We start from the raw sequence: 27600 nt of genomic DNA, 5'->3' as shown, positions 1-27600 counted from the left end.
TGTTTTATCAGGCTGCAGAGACAATAGTGACTCCTAACTTTTTTTTTTAAAAAAAACCCACTCTTCAGTTCTTGAAAGATGCTTTCTGTTTTGGATTGCTTATCTGTAATGGCACATTATGCTGATGCCTTTTCCAAAAAGCACTGATCAGAGAACCTACACCCTGAGCCTTTTCTTTCGGGTGGAATTTTAGTAATACTGGGTTGGAATCTGGCAGTCGGGAACCTTGAATCACTTTTTTGGCAACTGGTTGCTCTGCTGATACAGAAGAGTAAATGGAGATGGGAAGGTTTAAGTTCTTCATTCCACTGTATTTGTAAGTATTCTTGTGGTGATGCATTTGTATTAATAGCTGCATTATGTTGAAGATGAAGATCACAAGAGTATCAACAAGCAGTGGGAAATCAGTCAGCTGAGAGCCCATCCTGGAGAATGAGTGTAAAATAATTCCTGTAGTCTTTGGGAAGCAGTTTCACTTTCAATAGGCAAGACAGTAAAATTTCAGATAAAATGCAGGAAATGAGCGTTGCTGACACTAACTCGACTGTTTTGTGTCTCTCACTAATTATTTTACTCTATAAGCTCTACCAGAATAGTTCACACAGTCCAGTCCATTCTCACTAGAGAAAGCTAGCCAGGTGTCTTGCCTCTGTGCTAAAAAGTCTTATTTTGTGCCCTGATGGAAACCTCTCTAAATTACTGCATTTTTCCTCTCTACCCAGGGCCACTTTTTGGCCCTTTGCTCTGTTCCTTGTCACAGTTGAATTTTTTCACACATGAATAAAGTGGAGACTTTTCTTTTAAGTAATTGCTGTGTGTAGCAAAGGTTTGGGTAGGTTTGGTCTTGCCACTGCAGTAGATTGAAGATGGAAGCAGTTCTACGAGTGAGCTCTAGATTTTTTTCTTACTTTAGGTGCTCATTTTACATGATTTGGATAAATTCCAAATTCCGACATTCTTTCTGTGTTCTGATGCTGGTTGAAAGTAGGCTTGAGAGATAACAGACAAGGTAGGTGTTCAGTAGTTAATGAATGCATGGGTAATTGTTCCATGCCATAGGGCTATCAAATCTGTAGTTCCTGCTGGACAAAGCACAGACTTTATTGCACAGAATGGCCGGTTTCAAATGCTTGTCTTGATGTAAGGCAGTGTATGTGATGAGCTGAGCTCTCCTTGTTGCTCTGACAGGTTTTTTCCACATTTCTCATTGAATATGAGCCAGTACTCTGTGTTTTGGGTTTTTTTGGTGTTTTTTTTTCTCTCTCTTTTTTTTTTTTAATTTTGCTTAGTTTCCATTCATATGTGGAAGAATCAATAGCTTTGTTCTGACCTGTAAAGTGAAAATACTTGACATCCTTCACTTGATTCTTTGGAGTGGGAAACTGGTAACTCGCCCGAAGTTCTTACTTCATTTCTTACTACAGTCATGATATCTGACAGCTTCCTCATCTGAGGGCACTGAAAGGTTCAGATTAAAGCCAATTACTAAACAAAAAATACTATGTGAAAACACGAAATTTGAGGCAACCTGCTTCAGAGGAAATGTCTTCTTCAGGAAAGGTCTAGTTCTGCAGGAATAGGATCAAGGACCAAGTGGATGCATCATCATAACTTTGTTTTCTCAGGCAATTTTTTTTCCTACAGTTTCATAAAGTCTGCTGTTTTGGCGAGCCACTATTCTGGATTGTGTACATATTTGCCTTTACTGACTTGTCAGGTTTGGTTAGGGTCAAACCTTGGTTTTGGGGCATCAGAAACATTTTTGATGACGATGAATAATTCCTGGTGATCTTAAACACGCATCGTGTACATCTAAGACAACAGGTGAGGAAAATTAGAGCAGAGATTAGCTGTTCTGTTAGGTGTAGAAAGAAGCTGTCTTAGCAGTATCGTACCTAATACAGTCACTTGCTCTTGATGCTAAGAAAATACTATCTCTCCAGCGAAAGGTAAAATCTAGAGCACAATCTTCTGAGGAAACTTGAAATCCATCACTTTCATTCCAGAGTTCTTGTATGTGTCCTGTGGAAATCAGCTTTGCAGATAACTTTCCAAAACCAAGTGTGCGTTAATTCAGTTCGTTGTGACAGCTGTATCAATAGTGTGAGTGAACCAGCCTTCTCCCACCCCCCCAGCTGCAATACATGCAAACAGCTGTACAGAATTTGACAATTGGTTTGCGGTCCAGTATGTGGTCTGAAATTGTCTAACACCAGCCAACTTGGAAGAAGGTACAGAACCAGATAGTGGCAGTTCTATTCTCCAAGATTTCCCCTGTCTTTGCAGTTTTGTTATTGTGGAAACTGAATTTAATATTGACAAATTTCGTCTCAGTTTCACTCCTGCACTGTCACATCTATGATTCTTCATTTATTCTTTCCCATTGACAGTGAGTGAGGATTGAATCTCTGCAGAGGACTGGAGATTTTTACACTACTGAGTTCTTCTACGTGCTGTTTAGTCTGGTAGTTTTAGAAATAAAATTTTGTTTAATGGGATGCCTTTTCGTAAACCAGTTGCATGTCTAGTGGGATATGTGTATTCAACCTTTTTTATGTGCCTAACAATAGCTTGCTGAAACTGCAGGTGGCAAGACTATAGCTTTTGCAAATTATTTTTAACTTGATTTGTAGGATGGAACTTAAAATCAAAGAACAATATGTAAGTCTAGGCTCAGTGGAATTTCTGAAGATCATCAGATCCACCTTTGTATTGAAAGCACATCCTTAGCATCCTTGTTACCCAGGTCCTTGCCAAATCTTGAATATTTCCAGTGGTGAATGTTCAACCACTTTTCAGGGGAACCTGTTCTTATGGTGAAGACTTGTTTCCTTTTATCTAAACAGAATTTTCCTTGGAGTATCCCTGCGCGTTTTATCTCTTGTCTAGTCATCATGTGCCCTCATAGAATCATAGAATTGTCTTTGTTGGAAGGGACCCTTTTAGATCAACAAGTCCAACCATCACAATAACCTGCCATCTAGCAGTAAACCATGTCCCTCAACAGCACATCTAACTGTCTTTTGAATACCTCCAGGGATGGAGACTCCACCATTTCCCTGGGCAGCCCATTTCAAGGCCTAACAACCGTCTCTGTGATGCTTTTCCTAATACCCAATGTAAACCTCCCCTGTCGTAACTTGATGCCATTTCCTCTTGTCCTCGTAAAAAGACTACTTCTGTCTTCTCTGTAGCTACCTGTAAGACTGATTAGATCTCCTGGAGTCTGCACTTCCCTAGGCTAAATGAGTGGAATTCTTTCAACTTCTTTCATATGCCAATTTCTCCAAACGTTTTATCATGTTGGTGTCCTTTTGCTGGACCTTCTCCAGCCAAAAACGGACACGCTATACAGGTATGGTCTAACAAGTGCCAAGTACAGTGGAATAATCACATTCCTTGACCTGCTGGCTATACACGTGTGCTCCAGGTGCAGCCTCAGCTGTATACTCGGATTCAGTTTGCTCTCCATCAGAAGCCCCATGTCTTCGTCAGCAGAGCTGTGCTGCAGCCAGTCAGATCACATGCAGCCTGGACTGCTTTGTATTACTCTATCCCACTCTGTCAGACCCAGTATCAACTCCAAAGGCTCTGAACTCCACTTATGACCAGCTGCCACTTCAACTTTGAGCCATTAACCACCACTATTTGTGGTAATTGCAGACTTTGAGCCAGTTTAGCCAGTTTTCCACCATTTTGTGGTCCAGCTATCTTAGCAGCTTGTCAGCAAGATGTTGAAGGAGATCAATGTCTTCCCTTAGAAGAAGCTTTCATGAGGGATTGAGTTGGAAGAAATAAATGATACCTAGAGCTTGGAAGTGGTGGCTAGACACCAAGGGCCTGGGTACCTAAAAGTATCTGAGTCTTCTGTTGGCAGGTATGGTAGGGACAGAATTTTGAGGAACGTGATCAGATTACCGGTGGTAGTGTAACCATGAGGCAGGAGCTGAGGGTGAGGTTGATGGAGAAGTTGGTTTGAGTGGAGATCTAAATGGTCTGCATTAAAAACCTGAAATCTGAACAATGTGAACAAACAAGAGCCCACAGAAAGAAGAGAACAGTGCTGTCACAGAAATCTAAGAGGAACCCAGAGGAAGAGAAGCCAGAGGGTGGGAACAGAGGTCATAGAATCACCTGGGTTGGAAGAGACCCTTTAGATCATTGAGTCCAACCATAGCCTAACCCAGACTTGTCTACCTCTAGGTCATGTCCTTAAGGACTTCATCTACATGCCTTTTAAATACCCCCAGGGATGGTGACTCCACTACCTCCCTGGGCAGCCTTTTCCAATGCCTGACAACGCTTTCAGTAAAGAAATTGTTCCTGATACCTAACCTAAATCTCCCCCAGTGCAATTTTAAGCCAAGTTATTTTATTGAAAGAGCTGACACTGGTTACACAGAGCTGATGATTAATGTGTTTGACATCCCTCATATGAGTATTTGTGTTGGTCCTGTAGATGTTCAGATACACCAGAACAGTCTAGGAACAGTTTGGCTTTGCAATGCTCATGTTTTTAGTTGTACAATGCAATATTTTTGTCAGTTGCCCCTTCCTGAAGCACAGACTTTGAGGGAGTACCGTTGGCATAATGTAATTTGTTTCATTAATTACTCTGGTGAGATTCCAGTGTGATGCAACAAAATCCTCAGGAGTTTGTAGCCTGCAGAGATGTACCTAGTAAGTTCTCTGCATTTGCCAGCACAGACCCTGCGGCACCGTGTTACTTTTGCTTACTGCTTACACTGGGTTTTGCATTTGGGTTTGAGGTTTCTCATATACAAGTACATTTTGCTATTGTGTGGTCGTTTAATAAATTTTGGTTTTCTCCCTCCTTCAGTCTTCTATGCACTGGTAGGAAGTATAAGGTAGACATCCTATGCCTGGGTCAGTGGACTGCAAAACGGAATCCACTTGTTGTGGTCACATTTGCACTTGCAAAGCAGTGGTAGTAACCAGCATGGTCATGTTGGAGGAGAATTCTCCCGTGCAGTTGTTTGCTTTTCTTTCCCAGCCAGAGCACAGGTTTCTTCTAGTAACCAATTCACAGTACAACCTTGCTATGCTTTCTGAGTAAAATGTATGTTCTGAGTGGGTTCAGTTCATGGGTTTGGACAAGAATTTGAAAATTTCTTTCCCTTATGCGTGAATGTCTTAGGTCCTGTGCTGAGGAGATGAGTCCCTGCTTATTTTTTTAATAAAGTTTATTGACAAACTTGCCTGGGATTCCTTTTAGGTTTTTGCATCACAACAGAGTTCAGAAACTTCCTAGGAAATTCTCTGGACTAGGTTCAAGAAGTTAATTGCTGGTATCTGGAAAAGGAGTTTGATAATGCCACATAATGATCAGTAGATGCTGAGGAGAAGTCACCTCATGCCAGAAAAATAATTGGTATTTCTCAGATCTCGTACAGTTCTTCATTCCTACCCGTTCTTCACTCTGGCTTCTTATTCCACGTTCAATTTGAAGTCCTGTGCAGCTTTTCAAAGAGACAGCTCATTTAGTTGCACATATTGGTCTTGGGTTTAGTCTGTGTTCCAAAATTCAGTCTTTGTATTTCAGAGTTAGTGCCTGGTATGATACACACGCCTCAGAAGATGGTAGCTAATACTGTCACACATGTTTTGTCCACGGCATGTAAGCACATGATGTTCTCTGAACCCTTCCTAATGCATACAGGTTCTCAGATATTTATTTCTTGGGTGATCTGGTAGAGTGAGTGAGAGGGTTTTCCTATCAAGAATTTCCTCTAGTCTTTGGACAACATACACTTCTGCTGGAAGTGAGAACATACTGGATATGCTACCTTTATCTGACAGGAAGGTAGGAGCTCTGCAAAGCTACGCTATAGGAGCAGCCATCCTTTATGATCTTGGGAGCTGCATATCATTTTTTTCATACAACAGGAGTCAGAGTGTGGCAGTTCTGTCATGGAGAACCACAGGGACAATGGCTGTTGTTAGTGGATTGTCAGAAAGAGATGATGAGTACCTTTTGAGGGGTCTCCTTATCCTCTTTGGGTAGGAGGAGCAAAATGATCCAGTAGTTTCCTCTCGGACTAGTTCTCATGTTTGTCTCGTCTGGTCATACCTCATACAGGAAAGAAACTTGTTTCTAAAACTAAGGAAGCACAGGTTTTGTGAAAGGGAGAGGCTCTTTCAGCTTTGGACTTACCCTGATTTCCAGGGACATGCAGTGTGCTTGGTGACTGTGATCTAAAGGGCTATTCACATTTGGAAGCTGTTAACAGTATTCTGGAGGAAAGGGGCTGTGGAATCTCCTGTTCCTCTTGGCCACTTCCAAGATGTCTTCTGGACTAAAGTGGGTAGAGACTGTTTTTTACACGGTTGTGAAAAAAAGACCAACACTTCCCATCTCATGACAGTGTATAGAAATCAGTCAGTATATCCCGAGCTGTTCATGTTGTGATTTATAACGCTGTGATGCCTTATCTTGGCAGATGTGGGGGGACACAGGGAGGAAGGACAAAAGGTGGGCGTTTTCTTTTAATGATCAGGACTTTTTTGAGGTGATAAAGTTAGAGAGTAAAATGTTCCTCCCCGGTCGGTTTACTGTTTGTCTGCTTTGTAGCACTAACCCACTTAAAATTTGTGGGGCTCTTTCTGATTTTATTTTAAGCTCTCAGCAACCTATCCAGATCTGTAACCTTGGATAAAAGCTGCCCAGTCGTGGTCTCAGTCCTGCCCTTTGCATGTGGAAAGTGCCCCAGCACATTTCAAGGATTTTGAACTGGAAGCTTCTTAGATGTGGGTCGTGGTTTCGAAGTTCAATTGACACAGCATATGTCAGTGCAGAGGGGAGCTTTGTATTTAATTATATCTGAGAACAGGGTACACAGTCACATTTGAGTGTGACTGAAGTGGTTTTTCCTGAGTAAGATGGCAGTGAGGCCACATAACATTCCAAGATTTTGCACTGATAGCATACTTAAATGTATGGAATTCTCCGTATGTGCAGTCTTATGTTGCAGGTTATCCGGCGTACTTTAATAAATAAGGGTGTATCTATTATAAACTAAAGTATTCAAAAGCAATCTCTGTGTTTCTTTTTTTTTTAGTTCTCCTGATTGGCTGAAGGTTTCTTTCTGATTCCATTTCAGATGCATCCACTCGGACTGTGTAATAGCAACGATGAGGAAGACCTATATGAATATGGATGGGTAGGAGTGGTGAAACTGGAACAGCCAGAGTTGGAGCCTAAGCCATGTCTCACTGTCTTAGGAAAGGTAAGGGGGTAGTTTGGAGTAAATGCTTCATTAACTGTTTCTTGAAAAGATTGGTTTCTTTCAGATAAAAATAAATAAATAAGAGAAAACAATTCTGTTTATGTCTGTTTGCACATGGTATGCTTCATAGAAATATAGTGTCATAATTCTAGTTGATAGAGGTGGTTGTGGAGAGCTGAGTGAACACATTCCTTTTTAGAGCTCTGTAGGAACCCAGCAAAGACTTCTGCAAAAATGGCTGTTTAACAGAAACACTATTGGAGTAGAAATAGCATGAACCACAAGTGTAACGCTAACTCCATCAGAGCAAGCTCCTTATCAAAAACAGTCAAAATGAAAGCATTCTATTGGTTTTCCTTAGATACCATTTTCTCAGAAGACATATATTAATTTCCTTTATGGGGTGGGGGGAAGTGGAATCTTCAACCATAGAAGAGATTTCTTTGCTTTAATTGCAGGACAGATATCTCTAATAGCAAGTGTATCTTGCTGTAGTGCTCAAAGAAATAAAGATTTTCATCTTCCTGGACTCTCCCTGTGGAATATGGCCTCTGGAATCTGAATTCCTGGCAAAACATTTCCCTTTGTTTTATGGGGTGAAGTCAGTAAGATATCATTAATGCTGCCAAATATGTTAAAAAGGAAAGCAGAAAGCTGTCCTTTTTTTATTTTCAGCTTAGAATTTTTGAGTATTGAGGTTATTACATGCTGACATCTGAAGACTAGAGAAGTCGGAAGTGTGTGAAAAGAGCATACGCCACAAGTTCTACGAGTAACTGAATAGTTAAAAACACATAAAATCTCTGGGGTTCATTCTAAAATCAGTCTGGCTCAGATTGCTGAGACTTTGATGACTTCAGGTGAGCACTGAAAATGTAGTATATGTGGACGAAAATAAAATCCTAGGTTGACATTTTGTAGGTCACTGGTCTCTTCTAAACCTCCTGCATTTCAAAGGAAATCAGAACCCATATGCTTGTCTTAAAATTTGCTGCATGTTTAGCTTGTGGTACATGGTAATAAACATCTCTCTAAGAAGTGACTGCCCTTTCCCCTGAATTTCAGCACAATACAACTTCTTTTCTAGCTTAGAATACTGGTTTTGTTTCGCAGAAATTCCAGTTGATGCTTCTTTACTCTTTGGAAGACAAAATCTGAGTATAAGGTCTTTGAGGATATGAACTAGAGAAGATTGGGTACTGAAAGATGCATAGTAATCCATAAGTAAACTTCAGGAATAAGTTGAGTCTTGGGGAAGGAACCTCCTCAGTCCTCTCTGAAATGAATGGTTTTGAAAAGCATGTGAGGAAGTAGGTGTGCGAAATAGTTGAAATAAGTGGAAACCATAGATATGCTGCACAAAACAAATGTTGTAAGTGCTTCCTGACATAGTGACATTGCTTCCCTGACCAAATCTTGCAGTGTCCTCTGTACTCCCCATGTCCAAAAGCTGCATTAATCTCTAGAATGAGTATACCTCAGTATCTGCTGATCCTTGCTTCCCGCTTGGCCTGCCTAACAGAAGATCCTGGCTTTGCGTCAGGAGCTCTGGAACATCTACTTTGATGCATAATGACAGCAATGTGACTTCATCCTGCTTATGGTGTGTCCAGAGAGTTTGGGCACAGTCTTTCCTGTGTGTCAGTTTACCTGCAGTAATTTTAACAGGTGAAAAAAGACTGGCTGATGTTCTAGGCAATACTTGCTTCTCAGCAACTTATGCAGCTCCTTGCTCTTTATTTTCATGTTGCCAGTCATCCCTCTCTTCCTGAAATATCTTTTCCTTATTTCATGCTTGCTGCTGTCGTTTCTTCTCTCCATCTTTTCTCTGCAACCTTTCTGCTCAGTCCTCCATATGCTCAAGTCATGTTCTGATTTAGGACTTCTCAGAAATCTTGAAATAGTGTTGAATGAAGATAGAGGCAGGAACATCAGCCATGAGCTTCTAGCAGGGCTGACAATTAAATCAGTGTGGTTATCTTACCAGTGGGAACAAATTGCATTGTGATTTTATGGCTCTCTGAAGTTTGGTTTCCATGCAATTTGGTGTGAAAAGGGGTACATGACTATTAAGTTTGTCCTGTAAACTGTTTTGCCTGTGTAAGTATCAAACCTGATCCATATGTATATATGTCTTTGGATTGGCTTTAGGATTTCACAGCTGTTTGTCTTCAAAGAAAACATAGGGAGATGAGAGGAGTGAAGAGGAAAAATGGAGTGAAAAGGAAAAAGAAAAGGCAAGGAAAAGAGAAATGCAAGGAAATAAAAGGAGAGGGGAAAGGAAAAGATAAAAGGAAAGGGAAAGGAAAAGAAAATGGGGGAGGGTGGCCTTGAACGGGGAAAGGAAATAGAACTTCCTTCATTTAGAAAAGGAGGAAGAAGTAGAGTGCAAGCCTACTTGTTTGTTTCTCATTTAGTTCGATTTATCCTGCCCCCAAGGTGGCTTGACCGGCACTATTCGATCTTCCAGACAAATACTGTGTTTATCTTTCAGCAGAGCTGTGATAAGCTCTCGCTTTTCCATAATTCTCTAAAGTAGGTCTGCCCAGCTGTAGAGATGATGCGGATGTTACAAGATGCAGGGGCGATGCAACATTTCAGAAGGTTAATGGCCTCTGGGATATATGAAGTGTTGCATTTCAGCCTTGCTGGAATTGTTGATATCCAGATATTATGCAAGTAACATAAATAGCAAAGCAACCCCTTGTTACATAAACATCTGCATGAAAGACTCAGGTGGGTAACAATAAGACTGCACTGAATGCAAATATTCCTACCTCCTAGAAGATGTAGTAGAGTGTGTAAAATTGAGTATATAGGTCATTCAAACTTCTAGACCATGGGAATGTCTAGTGAATCCTGACTGTGTGACATATTATACCACCTGCTGTAAGCAGAGACATCTCCCCTTTTCAGTTCCTCTGTATTTCCTAACGCTGGAATCGCCATTGTGATCTATCTTCTAGTATTTATTCTTAGATCTTAATGCCTTTGGAAGCCATTCTGTGAAATTAAAGCCAAGTCTTGTATGTTAAGAAAGTGATGTGGTTGGATCAATTTGATATATTTATTTGATAGTAGATATAAAATTTGTGCCAGGAAGGTGAGAGACGTTAAGAGACTTTTAAAATCGTCATGGGTGTAATTGAAAATCTGCCTCAACAATTTAGAGCAAAATAAAGACTCTGTAAGGGCAGGTATCTGTGTATGCCCTCCCCTCTCCAGCTTATGGCACATGTGGGCAGTTCCCTTTCACTTGGACACTTTATACTGAGAAAGTTAGTTTGGATATCCTGCTGTGCTGGCTCAGCTGACAATTATGTTGTCTGTCTTAGATATATAAGGAATGGATAATCTTGTCAGCTTAAGCCTGTCATAAGTGGTGCTGTTTAAAAGCTCTGAATAGCTCAAACAATAAAAGATTTTGTAAATCTTGTTTTAATGGAGACATTTTAAAATAGTTTTGCTGAAACTGGTGAACATTTGCGTTGAACCATGTAGTGATAGAAGCAGAAAGGTTATTGCTTGTGTCTGTATGGTGGAATGCATATGCACATATGAAGGAATAAATTATGAGGTTTTGTTTCATTTAATAGTAGAGGAAAAAATAGAGATGATATTGTAGAAAGTTTGGAACGTTGGGAAGTAGAACGTCAGGACTACTTAAAAGCTGTTAGTAGAGCTAAATTCCATGACAGACAAGTCTGGAACAAAGATGTATGTGTTTAATCTTACTGTTGGTTTTAGTTGTTATGGTCCTCTTTGACTTGAGGTGGGGTTTGGGTTTGGGTGGGTTTTTTATTTTATTTTTTGGTTGGTTGGTTGTGTTTGGTTTGGGGTTTGTTTTGTTTTGTTTTTAGTAAAAACCTGGTCTGTGTTTTCAGAAGCTTCACTCCACTTGTTTATCCATGTGCTAAATAGGACTGGTAGCTGTACAGAATTTAATGCATCCATTTCCATATAGGTTTTCTAATTGCTCATCCTTCTTGGTCAGATTTATATGGTGCAATGGAAATGAAAGAGTTTAAAAAAATGTATCTCTTGTTAGACCGCCCGTAAAAACTGGAGGCTGATTGGGAAGGGGTGTGTGTGGCAGCTGTGATTTAACATCGCCTTTGATCACAGTGCAGGCCTGTTTGAGGCAATGCTGCATGCAGGCAAAGCAAAGGCCTGGGGTTTACTGATCTCATGAGCTCCTGAATAGGGCTGGAGGGGGAATGACAGAGGAAGAAGAAAGCTTTGGAAATGAAAAGGAAACCTTGTGAACCCGACCAGCATTATTGGCTGGATTTGCCTACCAGGGAGCCGCTCAGTTTCTGCCAGGCTAATTCTGCTCCAGCTTCTCTCCCCCAGATCCCCGCCCCCGCCCTCCCCCTTCCTTCTTTCAGACTTTTTTTGTTTTTGAGGCATGGCTCTAGGAACTTGGTTCTCAGGCTGGGAACCCACTGGGCCGTTGCCATGGTCACTGGGAAGCTCCCGGTGCCATGCGCTTCAAAGGGAACCTTTTTCCCCCCTGGAATTCCTGCCCAGCACAATGAGACCCCTGCTCTGCCTGCCAGCACACGTGCTCCAGCACCGCAACTTTGCCCTGGATGAAGGGAAAAGCCTCGCAGCCCACAATACCTGTTGCATGCCTGCATCCCCTGCATTGTGGTGGCAGGGCCTGCATGTGGCCTGCACGTTCCAATATCTGGTCTCCCTGTTCTTCCCCCGCCCCAGCCATTTTTGAAGCAAATGACAACCGTGAGGACAAGTGAAGTACAAGCCAACAATGCTGTTGTTTATTATTTCGGTACAGGGTAGATAGTGAGAAAATGCTGAAGATTTGCTTAAAAGTAGCATTTCTTCCCTTTCTTTAGGCTTGGATATTGTTCTTGCTTATCTTCCAAGGACTGCTGAAGGGACTCTTCTCCTGTATTAATAGGATGTGTGTATTTGAGGATGTGCATCTGAGTAGAACTTAACAAAGAGAGGATGTCCCTGCTACTACAGCTTCCTGTTTTCCTCAGATCAAAGGAGTCTGTAATATGAGGAAATTCCTAACAGTTCTTCCAGTATCCATTCACTTCTTTTCTCTCTTTTAAGTTTATTTGCAAAAAAATTTGCACAAAGTAGAAGAATCTCTTGTTTTGCCACATCATTGTTATGATTATCCTACTTAGGTTGGAGCTAAAATAATCCTAACTCGAGTCTTACGTTAAACAGTTAACTGTGATTCCTAATCTTTTGTCTAACAACTTCCTTTAAAATGTAAAGATTCTTACAAGATAGTTGAACAAGAAATCATGGGGCTATGTTGGTAGGTCACCTCCTGAATAAAGAGTGATCTGTTTTAAGACGAGGAACATGAGGGCCTTTGGGAAGTCAATTTTAATCTTTTTATGTACAAATCAGAATTGCAGTGACTACGTAAGCATAAGTTTTGTTTCTGTGTAACAGTAATAGTTTTATACACAGTTTGGATCATTTCCTGTAGAAATTGATTAAGTTCAGTTTTAGAAATGCATATGGAATTTAAGAAAATGCTCGTCTGTGCTAAACTTCTCCAGAAATTAGGAGTGAGCTGTGCAGTAGATTGAGATCTAAAATGAATGAGAGAGTTGTCTAAAACCTTTGATCAACAGTTCCCAAACTTTGCTTGTTCAGATACTTTCCAACAGGTAGTGGCAGCTTCAGTAACGCACCCTGTGATGACGATTCCTGTGCCTCATACAGCAGAAGGAAGATTCTGTCACTTTAAGAAAACTTAACATCCATTGAAGTAGCTGACATTCCACTTGTGGTATCTGCTCCACAGTTTGGGGACCTTTTGCTGCCTCCTGTTTGTCAGCCCATGTTTCTTCTTTGTGAACAGCATCTAAAAACATTTGGAAATAATTTTGAGTCGTTAGTGTCAAAATTTACAGCAAAATTTGATTGGTCTGGCTGAAAAGTAATAGTATGGGTGATTTTTTTAAGCTGTCTGGCTGGTTGGTTGGTTGGTTGGTTGGTTGGTTTGTTTCACTGTATTGGCAGCATAGCATCCGGGTGAGATAGGAGTAAGTAAAAGGAGGAGGGTAAAGGGTTTAGTCTTCCTGATGGCAGCGCTAGCCTAAATGCATTTCAGCCTGCAGATTGATAAACGTTGTTCAGCAGTAGAAACTTTATTGATTGTTTTGAACTCTGACATTCTGTGTTAGGAAGGAAGTTGTTACAAAGCAGAAGAGAAGTTTCTTGAATGAGACCAGGCTCCTTTGGTTGTGGAGTAGTTGATAGATCTACACTGCACGTGCCAAACATACAAAACTCCGATCAAAACATAAATTACATTGTTTATCAGTCTCATTGTTTTGTAATGAAAAAAGAGTATGTGTTTTGAGGCAGAAAAATAGCCTCTTGGCTAGTGTGAAAGACTGAGCTTCTGAATCAGTCATGTTCTTTGGTCTCCATTAACCTTGCATTTAGAATTTAAATTTCCATGGTCTATTGTCTTAGTGCTGTAATCCCTGCCATGCATCTTTTTTTTTTTTTTACTGTATTTGTTTTAAAGAATATACTGAGGAACAAAGAGAAAATTACCATTTTCCTGAAGTACTGAAGAAGATAAGTGCTGTAATACTGTACTGATTGTTTCTTGTTATTCCCCACTTCATCATCTTTTATAATGTCCAAGACACCTGAAATGTTAACATCCATTATAAACAACCATAAAACATCTTTTAAAAATAGTAGTGGTGCTTGTTATCAAATATTTTTGGTGTCATTTATCTTTTGATACTCTTGTTTCTTACTTTCTCAGTGCTAGCAGTGTGATCAGGCCTCTACAGGGTATAGATATAATGGTTTCTGGAGTTCTAACAGAATTGCATAGATGAGGTCAGAAGAGGGGATAATACAGGTTGTTTCACAAAGAAGATGGATTTGCATTATCACAGACAGAAATAGTCATTCTTCATAATCTTCCAGATCAGGACAAGTGTATATTTTTGAACAGAAAAATAAAAATCAGTCGCATAGAGCAAAATGCCTCTGCCAAAAGTTCAGTGTATTTCTGCTTCCGATCTCCTTGCCTCCCTTTCGATCCCCCACAGACCATACTCATAAAAGCAAGCCAATTTTAACAGTTTGAAAAGGGGATTTCAACTGGGAAGGAAAAGGAAGAAAGGTTGCATGTAAAAGTGTTTGGCTGCAGAGAACACGAAGATGCAGCAAGAAGGAGCAGTTTCATCACTACAGTTGAATCTTGAGTTCTTATGTATCTTTCTGACATCTTTTCTCTTTAAATCCCCTCATTCCATGACTACTTTCCACCTCAATTTCAGCAGTCCCTTTGAGGAGAGAAGGGAAAAGTTGAGCACAGGTAAGAAAACTGACAAGCAAGCCAATTACATTCAGGAGACAGGAAAGGTTTATGTTGTGTAGGAATCATACAGTGAAAGATGTGAAAGGAAATAAAAGACCTGGATCAAAGCCTAGGAGGGCAGCACTCAAAAGGAATAGACAAACAAGGGCTGAATCAGGCTGTGCACTTCAGAAGTAGATCTGTCATGTTTAACTCATGGGTGGTGGTGGGCCCTTTTCATTAGCAACTAGTGCCAGTGATCTGATACTGTATTATTTTACTAACTTCCTTTTTGTATTCACTGTGCAGTTATGAAAAGCAACAGCTATTCATCAAGAAAGGCTGTCTCTTGTGTTTCTCCCTCTGGGCACTCCTTAGATTTGCTGTTGTTGGATTGATTACTTTAAATAAATGTCCACTTTTAGAGTTGAGTCCTTAGCAGTCCCCACCACCATCTTCAGTCCTTTCTAACCAACTGTGGAACACAGCTGCTTTCTCCTTTAAGCTGAGGAAGCAGCTGTTGTTACACAACACGTGTTACTGGAGTCTTTGCTGTGTCTGAACTCCCAGTGAGATGAAATGGAAGTCCAGGCTGAGTAAAGACTAAGGAACACTTTTTTAAGATACACCCTGCATACAAATGTTTTATGTTTCTTATGTTTTCTGCCCCTCATGATTCTGTGCCTGGTGAGCCTCTCAAACATTGAGAGGTATTTTTATTTTACATGCAGAATTCACCTGTATCTCTCACAGGAGAGATGCACAGTGGCAGGAAGAGCTACAGTGGAGTTCGAGGCAGAAATATGAGTGGGCAAGTCAGTGCAGCTATGTGGGAGTATAGAAGTGATCACAAAAGAAGGCTGGCAAGCAGAATCAGATAAGTGGATCAGAATGTGAAGAAATCAAGGAGCAGGGAATAGAGTAATTTAGGACTTCACAGATGAGGAGGTGGCTGATTTTGGTACACTGAGACGGAAGGCCTTGAAAGAAATTTGAGAACTGGAGAATGTAACCAGAGCTGCATCAGAGGGACTCTGATACGTGGAGTGTAAGATGGGCAGATACAATCAGCAGTGGTAGAAAACAGTGGATCATAAGAAATTACAGACATAAAGTGGGAATGACTTGCAATGATTTTCACAGGATTGAAAGATAAAATATAATAAACTGTGCTTAGTATCCTACTCCTTGGACATAATTTGCCAGAAGCTGATTTCCAGCTCTAAACTGGCCAGATGGATGTTATCTAGAGGTGCCTGTTTGGTGGACATGATGATTTAATGTTTACACTAAATTCAAGAAATCAACTCCAAAAGAGTCAAATTATCATCCTGTGAACTCAAAATTAGTATGAAGTGGGCTTTTTGGTCAATACAGGGAGCACCAACCCAGCCATTTGCGAGTCTAGCACGTTATTTCTTGAAGATTAGAGCTGCACATATTTGTGGTATGAATTCTCCAGACAGATTAGTTATATATTAACCAACATTTGCATAGAAATGCTCAATATGAATATGAAACTCTCACCAAAATTATCAAAAGCAGGTATGTATTCTAGTGCATTAATGCATCAGTTGTTGGCTCGTTAACGTTTGTCCAGTTGGTGATCCAATAGAACACATCACAGATGTTTAATTTTTCAAAGCGGTCAAAAAACTTGGTCAGCTTTAGGTAGGAAAAAAGGTGAACCTTAGCCCCAGGGATCTAAATACGGAGCTTAGGGGGACACACACATTTGTGAAGAGCACAGAATGCATAGAATCTTGAGTCTATGAACAGTGTTGAAACTCCCAGAGGGTCCCTTCAGCTGGCTGTAAGGGACTAATGAGCCAGCCTGGCTGTTTATGGGCTGTGGTTAACCTCTTGCAAGTTAGGATTTCCTGTCGCCAGCAATGAGCTGTGACCGCCAGCACCACAGTGTTAATGATGAGGTAGGGGCTGATGAATGGCTGGACTCCAGACAGCAGCCTTCACTGGCAAAGAATCAAGTGGCTAGAGGGGGAAAAACATTGATGTCTACAAGAGAAATAATGCAAACTCCAGAACCTATAATTCCCATGTTTAAAAAAAGAAAGGGAGAAAGAAACTGGGGACAAATTCAAGCCAAGTGAAGCTTTTATCTCTGCATTCTGAATAGAAGATTGTTCTCCAGCAAAACTGGCTGCAAAAGCCAGGCCAGTTAAAACAATATGCAGGCTGCTTGCCTCCAAGTAACCAGAAATTGTTGGCTCGGAGTAGCCTGCTCTGAGGAGCCAACCTGCTGGGAGACGTTATCCAAGCAACGGCCTGAATGTAATTCCTCCCGCTGTGGAATGGCTCTTTGGCAAATGAAGACCCTAATTAGAGATGGAAGGGTTTCTATTTTGTTTTTCTTTAATCCTTACCCTGAGGCCTGTGCAATACAGCCATGTCTCTGCTTGTGTGCAGAGAAGTTTCCAGTTTCCCTTTGTAACAAAACTTCTCCACCTTTTTTCTTCTTTTATACCCCCCCCCCTTTTTTTTTTAAAGAAAAAAAAGAATCAACAAACTAACAGCAAGGGCTGACCACAGTTTGGGACCTTGACACTAATCTCACCCAAACCCAAGGATCACTGTTTGAAAGAAAGTCCATGTCATATTAGCCAGCCCATGGAAAAGTTGCTAGATGGACTGGAATACTCTTCTTAATACTGAAGTTATTTTCCAAGCTGATCCCTCTAGTAAAGAGGGAAAGAAAGAGGGAGAGGGAGAATGTCACTGAACTGGTAGTATTCTACTGGACACCAAGGGAATTCTACATACCTTTCTCCATTCAGGACCAAAGTCCCTGACTGGGGGTTGCATGCATATTCAGTAGTCTTGGATGCAGTGCTCATCCCTGACAGAGAGGACAGAACCTCCAGGTTAATGTGCTACAGCAGCATAACTCCAGTATGTGTAGAAGTGAAAATACATTTGCTGCTTGGTAACTCACCTTGGTGTATATGATGTCTGTTGGAACATATTCTCTCAGACTACATGCAGACACTTAATAACCCTGCAAAGAGTATTGCACTTTCTGTCACTATTGAGACTTGGTTTTACTGTTTCATCACCTCGGGTGATGCTTGTGTCATCTCTAAAATGTCCCTGTTTATAGTAGATACCAACCTGTGGATGAAAGGCAGCTGCTTGAGGATGAGGCTAAGCAAGACAGATGATATTAAGCAGAAGGCACTGTGATTTTTCATTCCTATCAGTTTCTTATATTTGAAAATAGATATATACAATATTTACCTAGAGCTGTGGGTTGAGAACCTTGGCACAAAACCGTTGTTTTGTTGAAAAGAACTTTCTGCACTAAGGGAAAGTTTGTCTCTCAGGAGGATGGAACCTCCCCATTGCATTGACTGAGATTGGATAGAATTCCTGCAAGACTTACAATTTTTGAAAGCTTTGCCATTTGCTGTTCTAAATGCAAGATATAATTCTTACAAAATGTTGTTTTCCCTTTTGATGTAAATGTGTACCAATTTAGAATTTTAAGTTAGTTTATGACTGGAACATACTTTGTTTTTTAGTTCCACATTTTAACCATCAGAGAACCTCTCAGTACCAAGTGGTATGGAGATCACGTTGGTATATATTGGTATACTGCAAGAGGTAATATTGTTCTTAAACTAGAAGTACATATTTTTTAAAGGTTGGTTTTTAGGGTTTTTTGGTTTTGTTTTATTTACAGAGAAGTACACTGGATTTTAATTGTGATCTTATTTTTTAATTTAAAAATCTGCTTTGCACATTCTATTTCTATACTCCTTAATTGATAAGGGGACTGTCATAACGCCATGTAGAGCTATAGAATCACAGTCTGGTTTGGGTGGGAAGGGACCTCAAAGCCCACGGGCAGGGATACCCTCTCCTAGCGTAGGGTCCCCAGAGCCCCATCCAGCGTTTAACCCATTCCCCTTCTCCTGTCACTACAGTACACTCCCTAGTGAACAGTCTCTCCATCTTTCCTCTAGGCCCCTTTTAGGTTCTGGAAGGTTGATGTAAAACATATATATAATGCAGTATCTGTTGGGCAAATGTATGAACTGTGTCTTAAACTGCCAGAGAGGTTGAGTATTCCAGTCGGGAAGGCTGTTTGTGCCGTTGTGACACCCAGGGATCTGACTGTCACCTTGTGATATTCTGCCTTTGCTTTCAGACAAAAATCTGAAAGTTCCTTTTCCTATCTTCAGAAGGGTTTTAAATGCCATCCTACTTCAGCTTCGCTTAACTTAGTTTCTGGAATTACCAGGGAATTGTACATTAACAGGGCTGAGGCATCAGTTGGTTAATTTGTAACTTCTGCTGTTTGCAAAGTAGATGATGTCCTTTTCTCCTTCCTCCTCTGCCCTGCAGAATTGGCCTGTGGCCTGGCTTTCTAGCTGCAGTGGTGGTTCAAGGGGCAGTGTATTTTTGGTGACTGACTGACCCCAATAGCAGTATAGGAGAGAGACAGGGATGCCTGCATTGCTCACAAGTTGTTGTCTGTGTTTTCTGTAGCTCTGAGAGAAAAGAGGTTTTGCGGTTTGACAATCATAATCAAAACATGTATTTGACACAGTGCTCTGGGTTTGTGCAGGATTCTCCATGGTAAGCAGACTGCAGCAGATTGTTCCACTGGAGTGTCTTTGTGCCTGTGGCTGATGTTCCATGCTTTTGCAAGTTCAGTTGTGAAGCTGTGCCAGAAGTGGGTTTTATTCTGCTAATGAGATAACATATTTTCTTTCCTTCAACATTAGCTGCTAACTGAATATATTATGGACAGTCACATGTCAATAGGAAGCATATATCCTTGCTTACTTTAGCAGATAGTGTTCTGGGTGTATTTTCAAAATCATCTCAATAGTTATATTCACTAGAGTTGAAGTTTTAGCAGCCAATGCAGTAGTGTTTAAACATAGACAGATTTTTCTGACCAGTTTTCTGTTTCCTCCTTCTTAATGAGATTGTGCCTAATTATGGGAAGGGCTGTCTAAAGTATTCCAGAGAAGAGTACTTTCCTGTTGCAGTACAAAGTATAGTGCTGTAAAACCTGCTGTACTGTGATAGGGAATCAAGGTGGAAAGAACTTTATGAAATACACGTGTTTTCATCCTGATGGGAGATTACACTTGAAGAGAGAACCTTTACCCCAAGCAGAAGTCACAGTCATATCAAAAAACATCTTTGGATTTTATTACCTGGCTTCAGGGGATGCCGTTTCTGTCATGTTGAAAATCTAATGCTGCCATCCACAGAACGGGGCTGAGGATCATACCCAGTGCTCAGTTTAATAGGGTTCTTTAAGGTACACCTCTCTTCTCAAAGAAGCTAAGGGCCTCAGCAGGGTTAGAATGCCATTCAGCTGACTCAAGTGGCAAACTGGTAGTGGCAACATCTGTTTGTTTGTCCACGCCTGCAGATTCATGCATTTTATTTGAGAACCAATGGTCTTTCTTTCATCTATAGAACTTCCTGGGTTTGTCCATACTTAATCAAACACTCCTTAAAACTCAAGAGTCTCTGCAGAAGTTAACCCAGATAACACAGGCTCCTGATGCTTATTCCACCATCAAAGCTATCCTGTGCTAATAGAAAAACATAAACTCTGCAGGAGGCAACTACAACCTCATACTATATCTGTACCTTTTCTCTATCATAGCTCTGGGAATATTGTCTACATCTTTGTGGTCTCACTTCATCTTGGTAGGGAGAAAACAGGTGCATGTCAGTTGGTTTGTGAGCAGTAAAAAATACTGGAACAGATTTTGCTGCTTTGAATCTGCTCAGAAGGCCATGTACACTGAATTGCTAAATTCATCCTTTATTTTAATGAAATACTGCAGATGGAAACCTCATCCCTTTAGCTGTATTGCCTAACAGTTACTCCCTAGCAATCAAGGTTGCAATCCCTGACCTGTCTTTCCAAAGCAATGAAGACAGACACTGCACGTTTTAATGAAAAATCATGTTCCTTGGACTCTCAGGGTGTGCAGGTTGCTTGCTACCAAGTGTTGCCTCCACGTTACCAATAAGCTATGTGGGAGGCTGACTTCTTATGAGAGAATTAGCTATAAAAACGATTCCACTTCACACCACTCACATGGTCCCACTCTTTTGGCAGATTAATGATTACAAACTCTCCAATGTGGAGAGTTCTGACGCGGAATATTTGATCTGATGGGCTGGGTTAAACAGAAAATGTGCCTCAACTTCAAGGATTTTTAGTTCATAGAGAATTTGAGGGGGAAAACCTCAAAAACTGACAGTGGAAATGCAAGTCTGGTCAGGCTGCCTCAGTTCTCAGCTAAAGAAGGATGTATAAACCAATTTTCTTGTCTACTCTGTTCAACAATCTGTGTAGAGTTAGAGCAACCCAGTTCCCACGTTTACTGTCTTGTTCATTTTGGAGGACCAGCTAATAGTACATGCTGGCACATGATGGAATAGAATTGGGACAGTTTGCTAACAGCAGTTTACTGGCATCAATACTGATCACTGCCTAAACCATTGTCCAATCTCCCCCTCTGTTTTGATTATTTTCTTAGCCCAGAGTGTGTATCAGCTCCCTCATGCACCACATACCATAGTTAGTATTTGTTATTTACAGTGCACTAAGTTCCAAGAAGAGAATTCCTAGAGTTGGATGAATGATCCAACTCATCCAGGAAGTTACATATTTCCTAATGTGAGAGCACTTGTGAGAACCTAAGTGTTAGAACAGCAGGATATATCTGTGGGTTTACACAGGCAGCCATTACTTTTAAAGCATCTTTTTTTTCCCCCTTCTAGTCCATCAGTTTTATCTAGGCTGTTAACCTAAAAAAAAAGTATAAATAGCAGTTTGGCTCTACAAACAGCTGTTATTTACAGGATATATTAAGTTACTATCTTAATAAGTGTGTAATGCGTTACTATGTTGATGTAAATGGCAGAGCTAAAAGGAATTAATGAACTTTGATTTCCCCACTTGTGCTTCCAAGCCTCAGTCCTCCTCTCACCTGTAATTTATTCAGTGTTATGTCCTCATATGTAAATACCGTTGTATATTGTTAGGGAATCCTAACTCTGGCAACGCAGGGAATGCAATGAAAGCTAATGTTCTCGGTATGATTTTTCTCTTGAACAGGCACCTTGTTCAGTGGCTTTTCTTATGTTGGCTTCTCCTTTGTTGTGTAATAACTGACATATTAATTGGAATGAGGCCATACTAGAAGGTGGAGGCAGAGATGCTTGCAGTGCAATCACGTAATATGTCAGTAAGTGGCTGACCTTCTTACTGTTTTGATTGTTGTCATCATACCTGATTAGAATGAATGAGAGGAAGCAGTGCACCTGCTTAATAATCATCTGGTCCCTTGGGTTGAAAGTTTGTCTCATCAAGGAAGTTGTTGCTTCCTTATTGTATTAATCTGGCCCACAGGAAGGGAGTAAAGAGCTCTTAAAATCTTTCTGGTGTTCTTTGAGGTAATAACTAAAATTTCCTCAGGCCCAGAAATGCGAAGAGATACTTTCCTTACACTTCTTTCACATGTGTTTCCTCTTATCCTCTCTAGATTACAGTGCCTGTGAATTTTTTCCACATTTTCATCAGATATAGTATTTAATGTAACATTTACCTTATTGGTAATGGTTACAAACAGTGAGTTCCCAACAAGTAGGTGTCTAAAATATACTCTGAAGTAATTTACCACCCATCTCCATGAGCTATGTCAATCGCTGTGCAAATTAAAACACTGCAGAAGCATAGATTAAGCCAGTATTATGCATTTGCAATAAAAATCCTTTTAAAATGTGCAGTAAGTGCACCGTAGCTTTCTGCTTACGTTTGTCTTTGAGTATAAAGTAACTGTGTTCATCAGCAGAGGACTTTAACAGAAGTCCTAGGCTGCTAATGTTTAAGCAGTTGGGGAAAGGCAAATTCAAAAGTGGGGTTTGTATCCCTGATCATTTTAGTCATTTTAGAGGTGCCTACTCCAACATTCAGCTAGAGAAGATAGTCAAATGTCTACCCAGGTGCTTCAATAAAGTCTACCAAAAGGCAGATCTCTTTGTAATGTTCATTTACAAGGAAAAAAATTAAGATGTCATTTGAAGAGATTTCCTTAAGTGGCCAAAACTTTTAATAATAATTACTCTCAGGGTGCATATTCTCTCTATTTCATCATACAGACAAGGAAAATAACCAGCAAACATATGTAACAGCATTCTTTATGAACTTAATTGCCTTCATATGCTGTTGTCATCTTCTTCCCTACCAAACATGATTTACCCCAAGTGATAATCTTCAAGTTTACTGTAAAGGGCTATGAAAATAAGCAATCCAAAAGAAGCACCTTTTGGATTTTCTCTGCAGTACCTTAGTCATGACTGGTGTCATGATGTAAGCACTACTAAGACTCTGCTGCAAGCATGTACCTAGAAAGTTAGAGGTGTGTTTCACCGTACATACTCCTTTCTTTCTGCACCAGGGATACCTTTTGTCCATCCTTTGATGGTACACTATTTCATCCTATGAGATGTACTTCCATTATAGCCAAGACGGCGATTTTTATTTTTCTGGACATGCTGCAATGAGATCTAATAGCTTTAAAAAGAACTCCTGGACACTTGTCATTACATCATTACATATATCACAAGGGGGAAATGCCAGTTACAGTCAGTTGCCCCCTAGAAAAAAGATGGCTGCTTTCCACAAAAATTCCAGTGATTTCAGACAGTGAGTTAAGGTTGTGCTTGTCAAATAAGATGCCAGGTGACTTGTCTCTATCCTATAAAGCCCTACTTATATCTAACCTGTATTTTGTGTTTTACTATGTTTGTGCACCAGTACAGGGCTTGCTGAAGAGTGGCACCGTTTCCAATCATGCTTTTAGGTTCCAGGCATGCTTAAGTACTTTCAGTGTTGTTACACAACTGAACCCTGTGTTTCTGCATGTCAGGCATTTAGTTAGCTGCTGATCTGCACAGAGCATGTAGAAACTTCCCTGCTTCCAGCTGGGATCTGGGAGCACTTCATAGAAGTAGCAGTTACAGTGGTGGTGCTTGTATACAGTGGCCCAGGTCAGAGTGCATTGCTCTCCTTAGCTGCTGTTGTCACTATGAACAAAGAGCGATCATTCAAATTACTGAAACCACAAGGTTTTTAAAATGTTGTTGCCTTATTACTCTTTACCAAACTAACCCATAAGCAAACCAAACCCTCAAGACACTCTCTTCCCCACCCCAAACCCTGCTGTACAGCCACAGCCATTTATTTTGCCTGCAGAAGCCAATCTCGGAAAGGGCGGTGCTGGCACTCTGCTGGTGTCCGTCAGTTTCACGGGAACAGAACTGCGGACCTGCCTGTTCGCTTGGGTATCGGAAGGGTAAAGCATGGACTTGCAGGACTCTTCAACCCTCCCTGCTCATCCAACCTGGTTTTTTGCATAAGATGTGATTGAAGGGCAGTCTTACAACGCCCAACAGCCCAGAACGAGCAAGTAACCTGCCTGTCGTGGGCCGGCATTACTTCAGGTGGGACTTAGGCTGCTGCCGTGTTACTCTGAGCTTAGCGGATGGGGTGTTTTCAGAGACGCTCTGGCATTAGATACCCTGCGGGGTTTTGGGGGCGAGGAGGGGCGCGGCGGCGGACGCCCCCCGGGTGTGTCCCGAGTCGCCGAGCTTTCCGAGGGGTCGCCAACCCCAGGTGTGCTGCGGGCCCCCCGCCTGCCACCGCGAACCGACGGCAGGGCGGTGAGCATCAGACGAACAGCGCTCAGGTCCCGGCCTGCTCGCACTCGTTTGCTCCTCAACAAAGCACGGCTCGGGCGGGGGAGGGGGAGCGGTGAAGAGCGGCCGCCTGCGGCGCGTTCGCGGCTGCCCTCTGATCTCCTGCCAGCACAACCTGAAGGTCAGGCGGGCTGCCGCCAAGGCGCGGAACCGGAGCCCCTGGAGCGGGGCCTGCGGAGCAGCCACGGCGCCACCCACCTTGGCCGCCGCAGGCAGCCGGGTGGTTCCCGCGCAGGGTGCTCGGGAGCTGCGGGGTCGTCTCGTCACCGGCCTCCGCCGCCGGCGTCCCGCTGTGCGAACAAGTCTCTTAAGCACTCGGGCTCTTGCACAGGGCCGGGGTCTCTAGCGCTGCCTCCGGGAAGGACTGGGCTGTGTTTCCCGGGCGCGAACGGGTCGTGTCTTTTGTTGGGATCAGGCTTTAAACGGCAGCAGGCTCCCAAGACCCCTGCGTGTTTCCCGGTTCTCCAGCGGTGGCCGGGCACCCCCTCGCCCCGCCGGGCAGGCGTCACTTCCGGGGACGGGGCGGGCCTGCGGCGCCGTTTGAGCTCGGCCGCGCCGGGCGGAGCTGGGCTGGGGGTGGCTGTGTCGCGGCGCCGGGTAACGCGGGAAGGGAAAGGCCCCGACTGAGACCCGCTGGGAAAGAGGGCTCGAGCCTGCCTCTGCCTGGGGCGTGGCGCAGGCTGGCGGCTGCCGTTGGCTGGGGCTCGACGAGCCTTGCGGGGCGGCAGGCGGTGCACCCTGTCATCTTCACCAGCACAGTGATCGAGCGCAGTCGGTGCTTCTCATCTCTCAACGTTTAATGTCGCAATACAAAGCAGGGAACGCAGGTTACACCTTGGGGCTGGAAACTTACAGGATGGCTGGACTCATCCGGCATGTGCAGGGGGGTTCCTGAACCCACCTGCAAAGTTCCTTGAAGACTCTGAAGCACCTGTCTTACTGACTGACCATCCCGAAAGACCAATCTAAGTGGCCTGAACGGTTCTATGAGCCCTGCATGTCTGTAAAAGGTGCCTTCTAGGGAAACCCTTAGACCTTTCACCTCCGGGCCACTGCAGTGGAGAATACCTGGTAGATTCCTTTTCACTCTTCCTCCCCAGCAGCTACTGGTGATCAGCCAGGTGTGCTGACTTCAAAGGGGACGAATACCTGCTGAGCTGAGAAAGAGAGCCCATCTGGGAGTTGGTTTCCCTCTTGTACTGTCTGATGGACTTGGTTGGTTTGGGTTTTTTTAATAAACAAGACTAGTAAAGGAATGGCCTGTAACTGTTCAAACAACTGCACTAGCCAGTGTTTTTCGTGGAAAACAGTGAAAGTTCATAATCCCTTTCATACGCTTCTTTTATGTATCAATTTAAATTCAGGTGCTGTTAGTTTCTATGAAGAGCCAGTGTCCTCTTGTTTGGTACTGTGATGGTGATGAGTGTCATTGCATGAAGAAAACAGTTACTTGTATTCTGCAGCTGACAAAGGCAGTATCAGCTTTGAAGAGTTACCACGGATGGTTGTTCAGTGGAGGCATTAAAGCGGCATTTGAACACAACGTAGAGGCACAGTGGCAAAAATAATACCCTGCCTTAGCCTTGGTGGTTAAAAGAGCGTTTTCTCTGTCCCAGAGGTTTGTAACATATTCTAATATCTCCCCTGTGCTGTTCATAACTCCAGGTTTGGGCTGCGGTCAGATTGCATTATGCGTTAAGAAGTGTACGCAACAGTTCTGACCTCTAATGGTTAGAAGGAGCAGTATTGGCACAGGCACTTTTTGCAAGGATTGTGGTATGCTAGTTTAATCATGACTGTGAGAATGACACTGAAAAGGTGTAAAGAACCCGGTCCCTTCTACTTTCTACACCAGTGAGCTCGACTCTTCACCCCAAATTACTGGAACAATTGTTTTTAATGACTCTTCAAAGTAACATGGAGGAAAAAAATGTAATTTAATTTTAAAAATATATAAGTCTTTAGAAGGTCTAAATCACATTTTAATTACTTTAAAAGTTTGGTAAAAGAGGAATTTGAGAAGGACGGATCAGAGAGACTGTAGAAGCTGTAGTGAATTTTCACTACATTCCATGCTGGTTCAGAAACTCCTGTGTGTGTAATTACTCTTACTTTGCATTTGTTTTAACAACACAGAAACACAAGGTGTTAAGCTTGCTATCTGGAGATGAGGAGAGGGAGTCACTTTGAGGTAAGAAGTAATCTTTTGGGGAGGGACTGAGGATGCTGTCTTTCTTATTGCAGGCAAAACGAGCAGTACAGCGAGGAGCCACAGCGGTCATCTTTGATGTATCTGAAAATCCAGATGCCATTGATCAGGTATGAAGAAGGGAGCCTAGTTTTATTACAGCCTCTCTCGGGTTCTTTTAGGGTTGCTGAGGCAAGACTTGAGAACACACAGGTCTCAGAGCATACCTGTCCTAAGGCATGAAGCTACTGACCCTTGGTAGCGTGATGGTGTGGTTTTCCTGCTCATCTGGTGGGCAAGGAGCAAGGAAGTTGTGGAGAATGTGGTAGAAAGAGAAAAGTCTGGAGAATTAGATTTTTCTTAGACCCTTTGATAGAATCAAGAATCCAGGTATGGGATTGAGGTTTTAGAAAGGAGGCAAATTTTTTGTGGCCCATTGTCTAGTCAAGGAAGTTTTCCTTGCCCAGCTCTGTGTAAAAAACACAAGAAGTTTGTCCCTACCCAGCTTGTGGTCAATACTGCTGCTGAGCAGCTGCGAACTTTGTGGTTGTAAAATGGCTTTCAAACCTGTTTCTAAACAGCATTCTTAATAAACGTGTCAACATTTTTTTCTTGTTTGCAGCTGATGATTTCAAGCCTATGTGTTTTGTGCACAAACAGGATTTTTCTTTTTTGGGGGTCTCAGTACATCTTCCATCTTTTCATTTGAAGTGGCTGAGGTAATAGTTCTGTGAAATGCTTTGGCAAGATCCTTCCTGCCAATTCTGAGTTATTTGAGAGAAGAAACATAACAAGCACAAAAATAGCCTGTATTTGGTTTTGTTTTGACTTGAAACAAACCTGCTGAAAACACATGAAACTGACTGTTTTGAAGTAACAGCCTGAATTTCTTGGGGAAAAGAGAGGCCGTTAATGTTTACATTTAAAAAGCTATCTTTAAATCTAACATGAGCATCGGTTGGACAAAGGAATGCAGACCCTGTGCAGTGGATGCTTTGAGAAATGTGCTCTGCATGTGCATCAAGGCTACAACCTTGGTCTTGCAAACATTCTTAGTGATTTTTTCAGCCTTTTACACACAGAAA

At 42.0% G+C, this 27600-nt stretch overlaps 1 protein-coding gene across 1 annotated transcript in view; it reads left to right on the top strand.

Moving 5' to 3' along the window:
* Nucleotides 1-27600, top strand: part of ZNRF3 (zinc and ring finger 3) — a gene marked incomplete at its 3' end in the record, with an annotated part of 75430 nt that overhangs the window by 36724 nt on the left and 11106 nt on the right. Inside the window, exons 2-3 of the mRNA XM_084272098.1 lie at nucleotides 7122-7247; nucleotides 26572-26646. Coding sequence (XP_084128224.1) covers nucleotides 7122-7247; nucleotides 26572-26646 — 201 coding nt within the window. The remainder of the gene's footprint in view (nucleotides 1-7121; nucleotides 7248-26571; nucleotides 26647-27600) is intronic.

Source organism: Gallinula chloropus (genome assembly GCF_964237585.1).
Source record: "Gallinula chloropus genome assembly, chromosome: 17".
NCBI classification, from domain to species: Eukaryota; Metazoa; Chordata; class Aves; order Gruiformes; family Rallidae; genus Gallinula; species Gallinula chloropus.
Note: the sequence above shows the minus strand (reverse complement) of the source record. Positions and strands in the feature narration are given on the sequence as shown.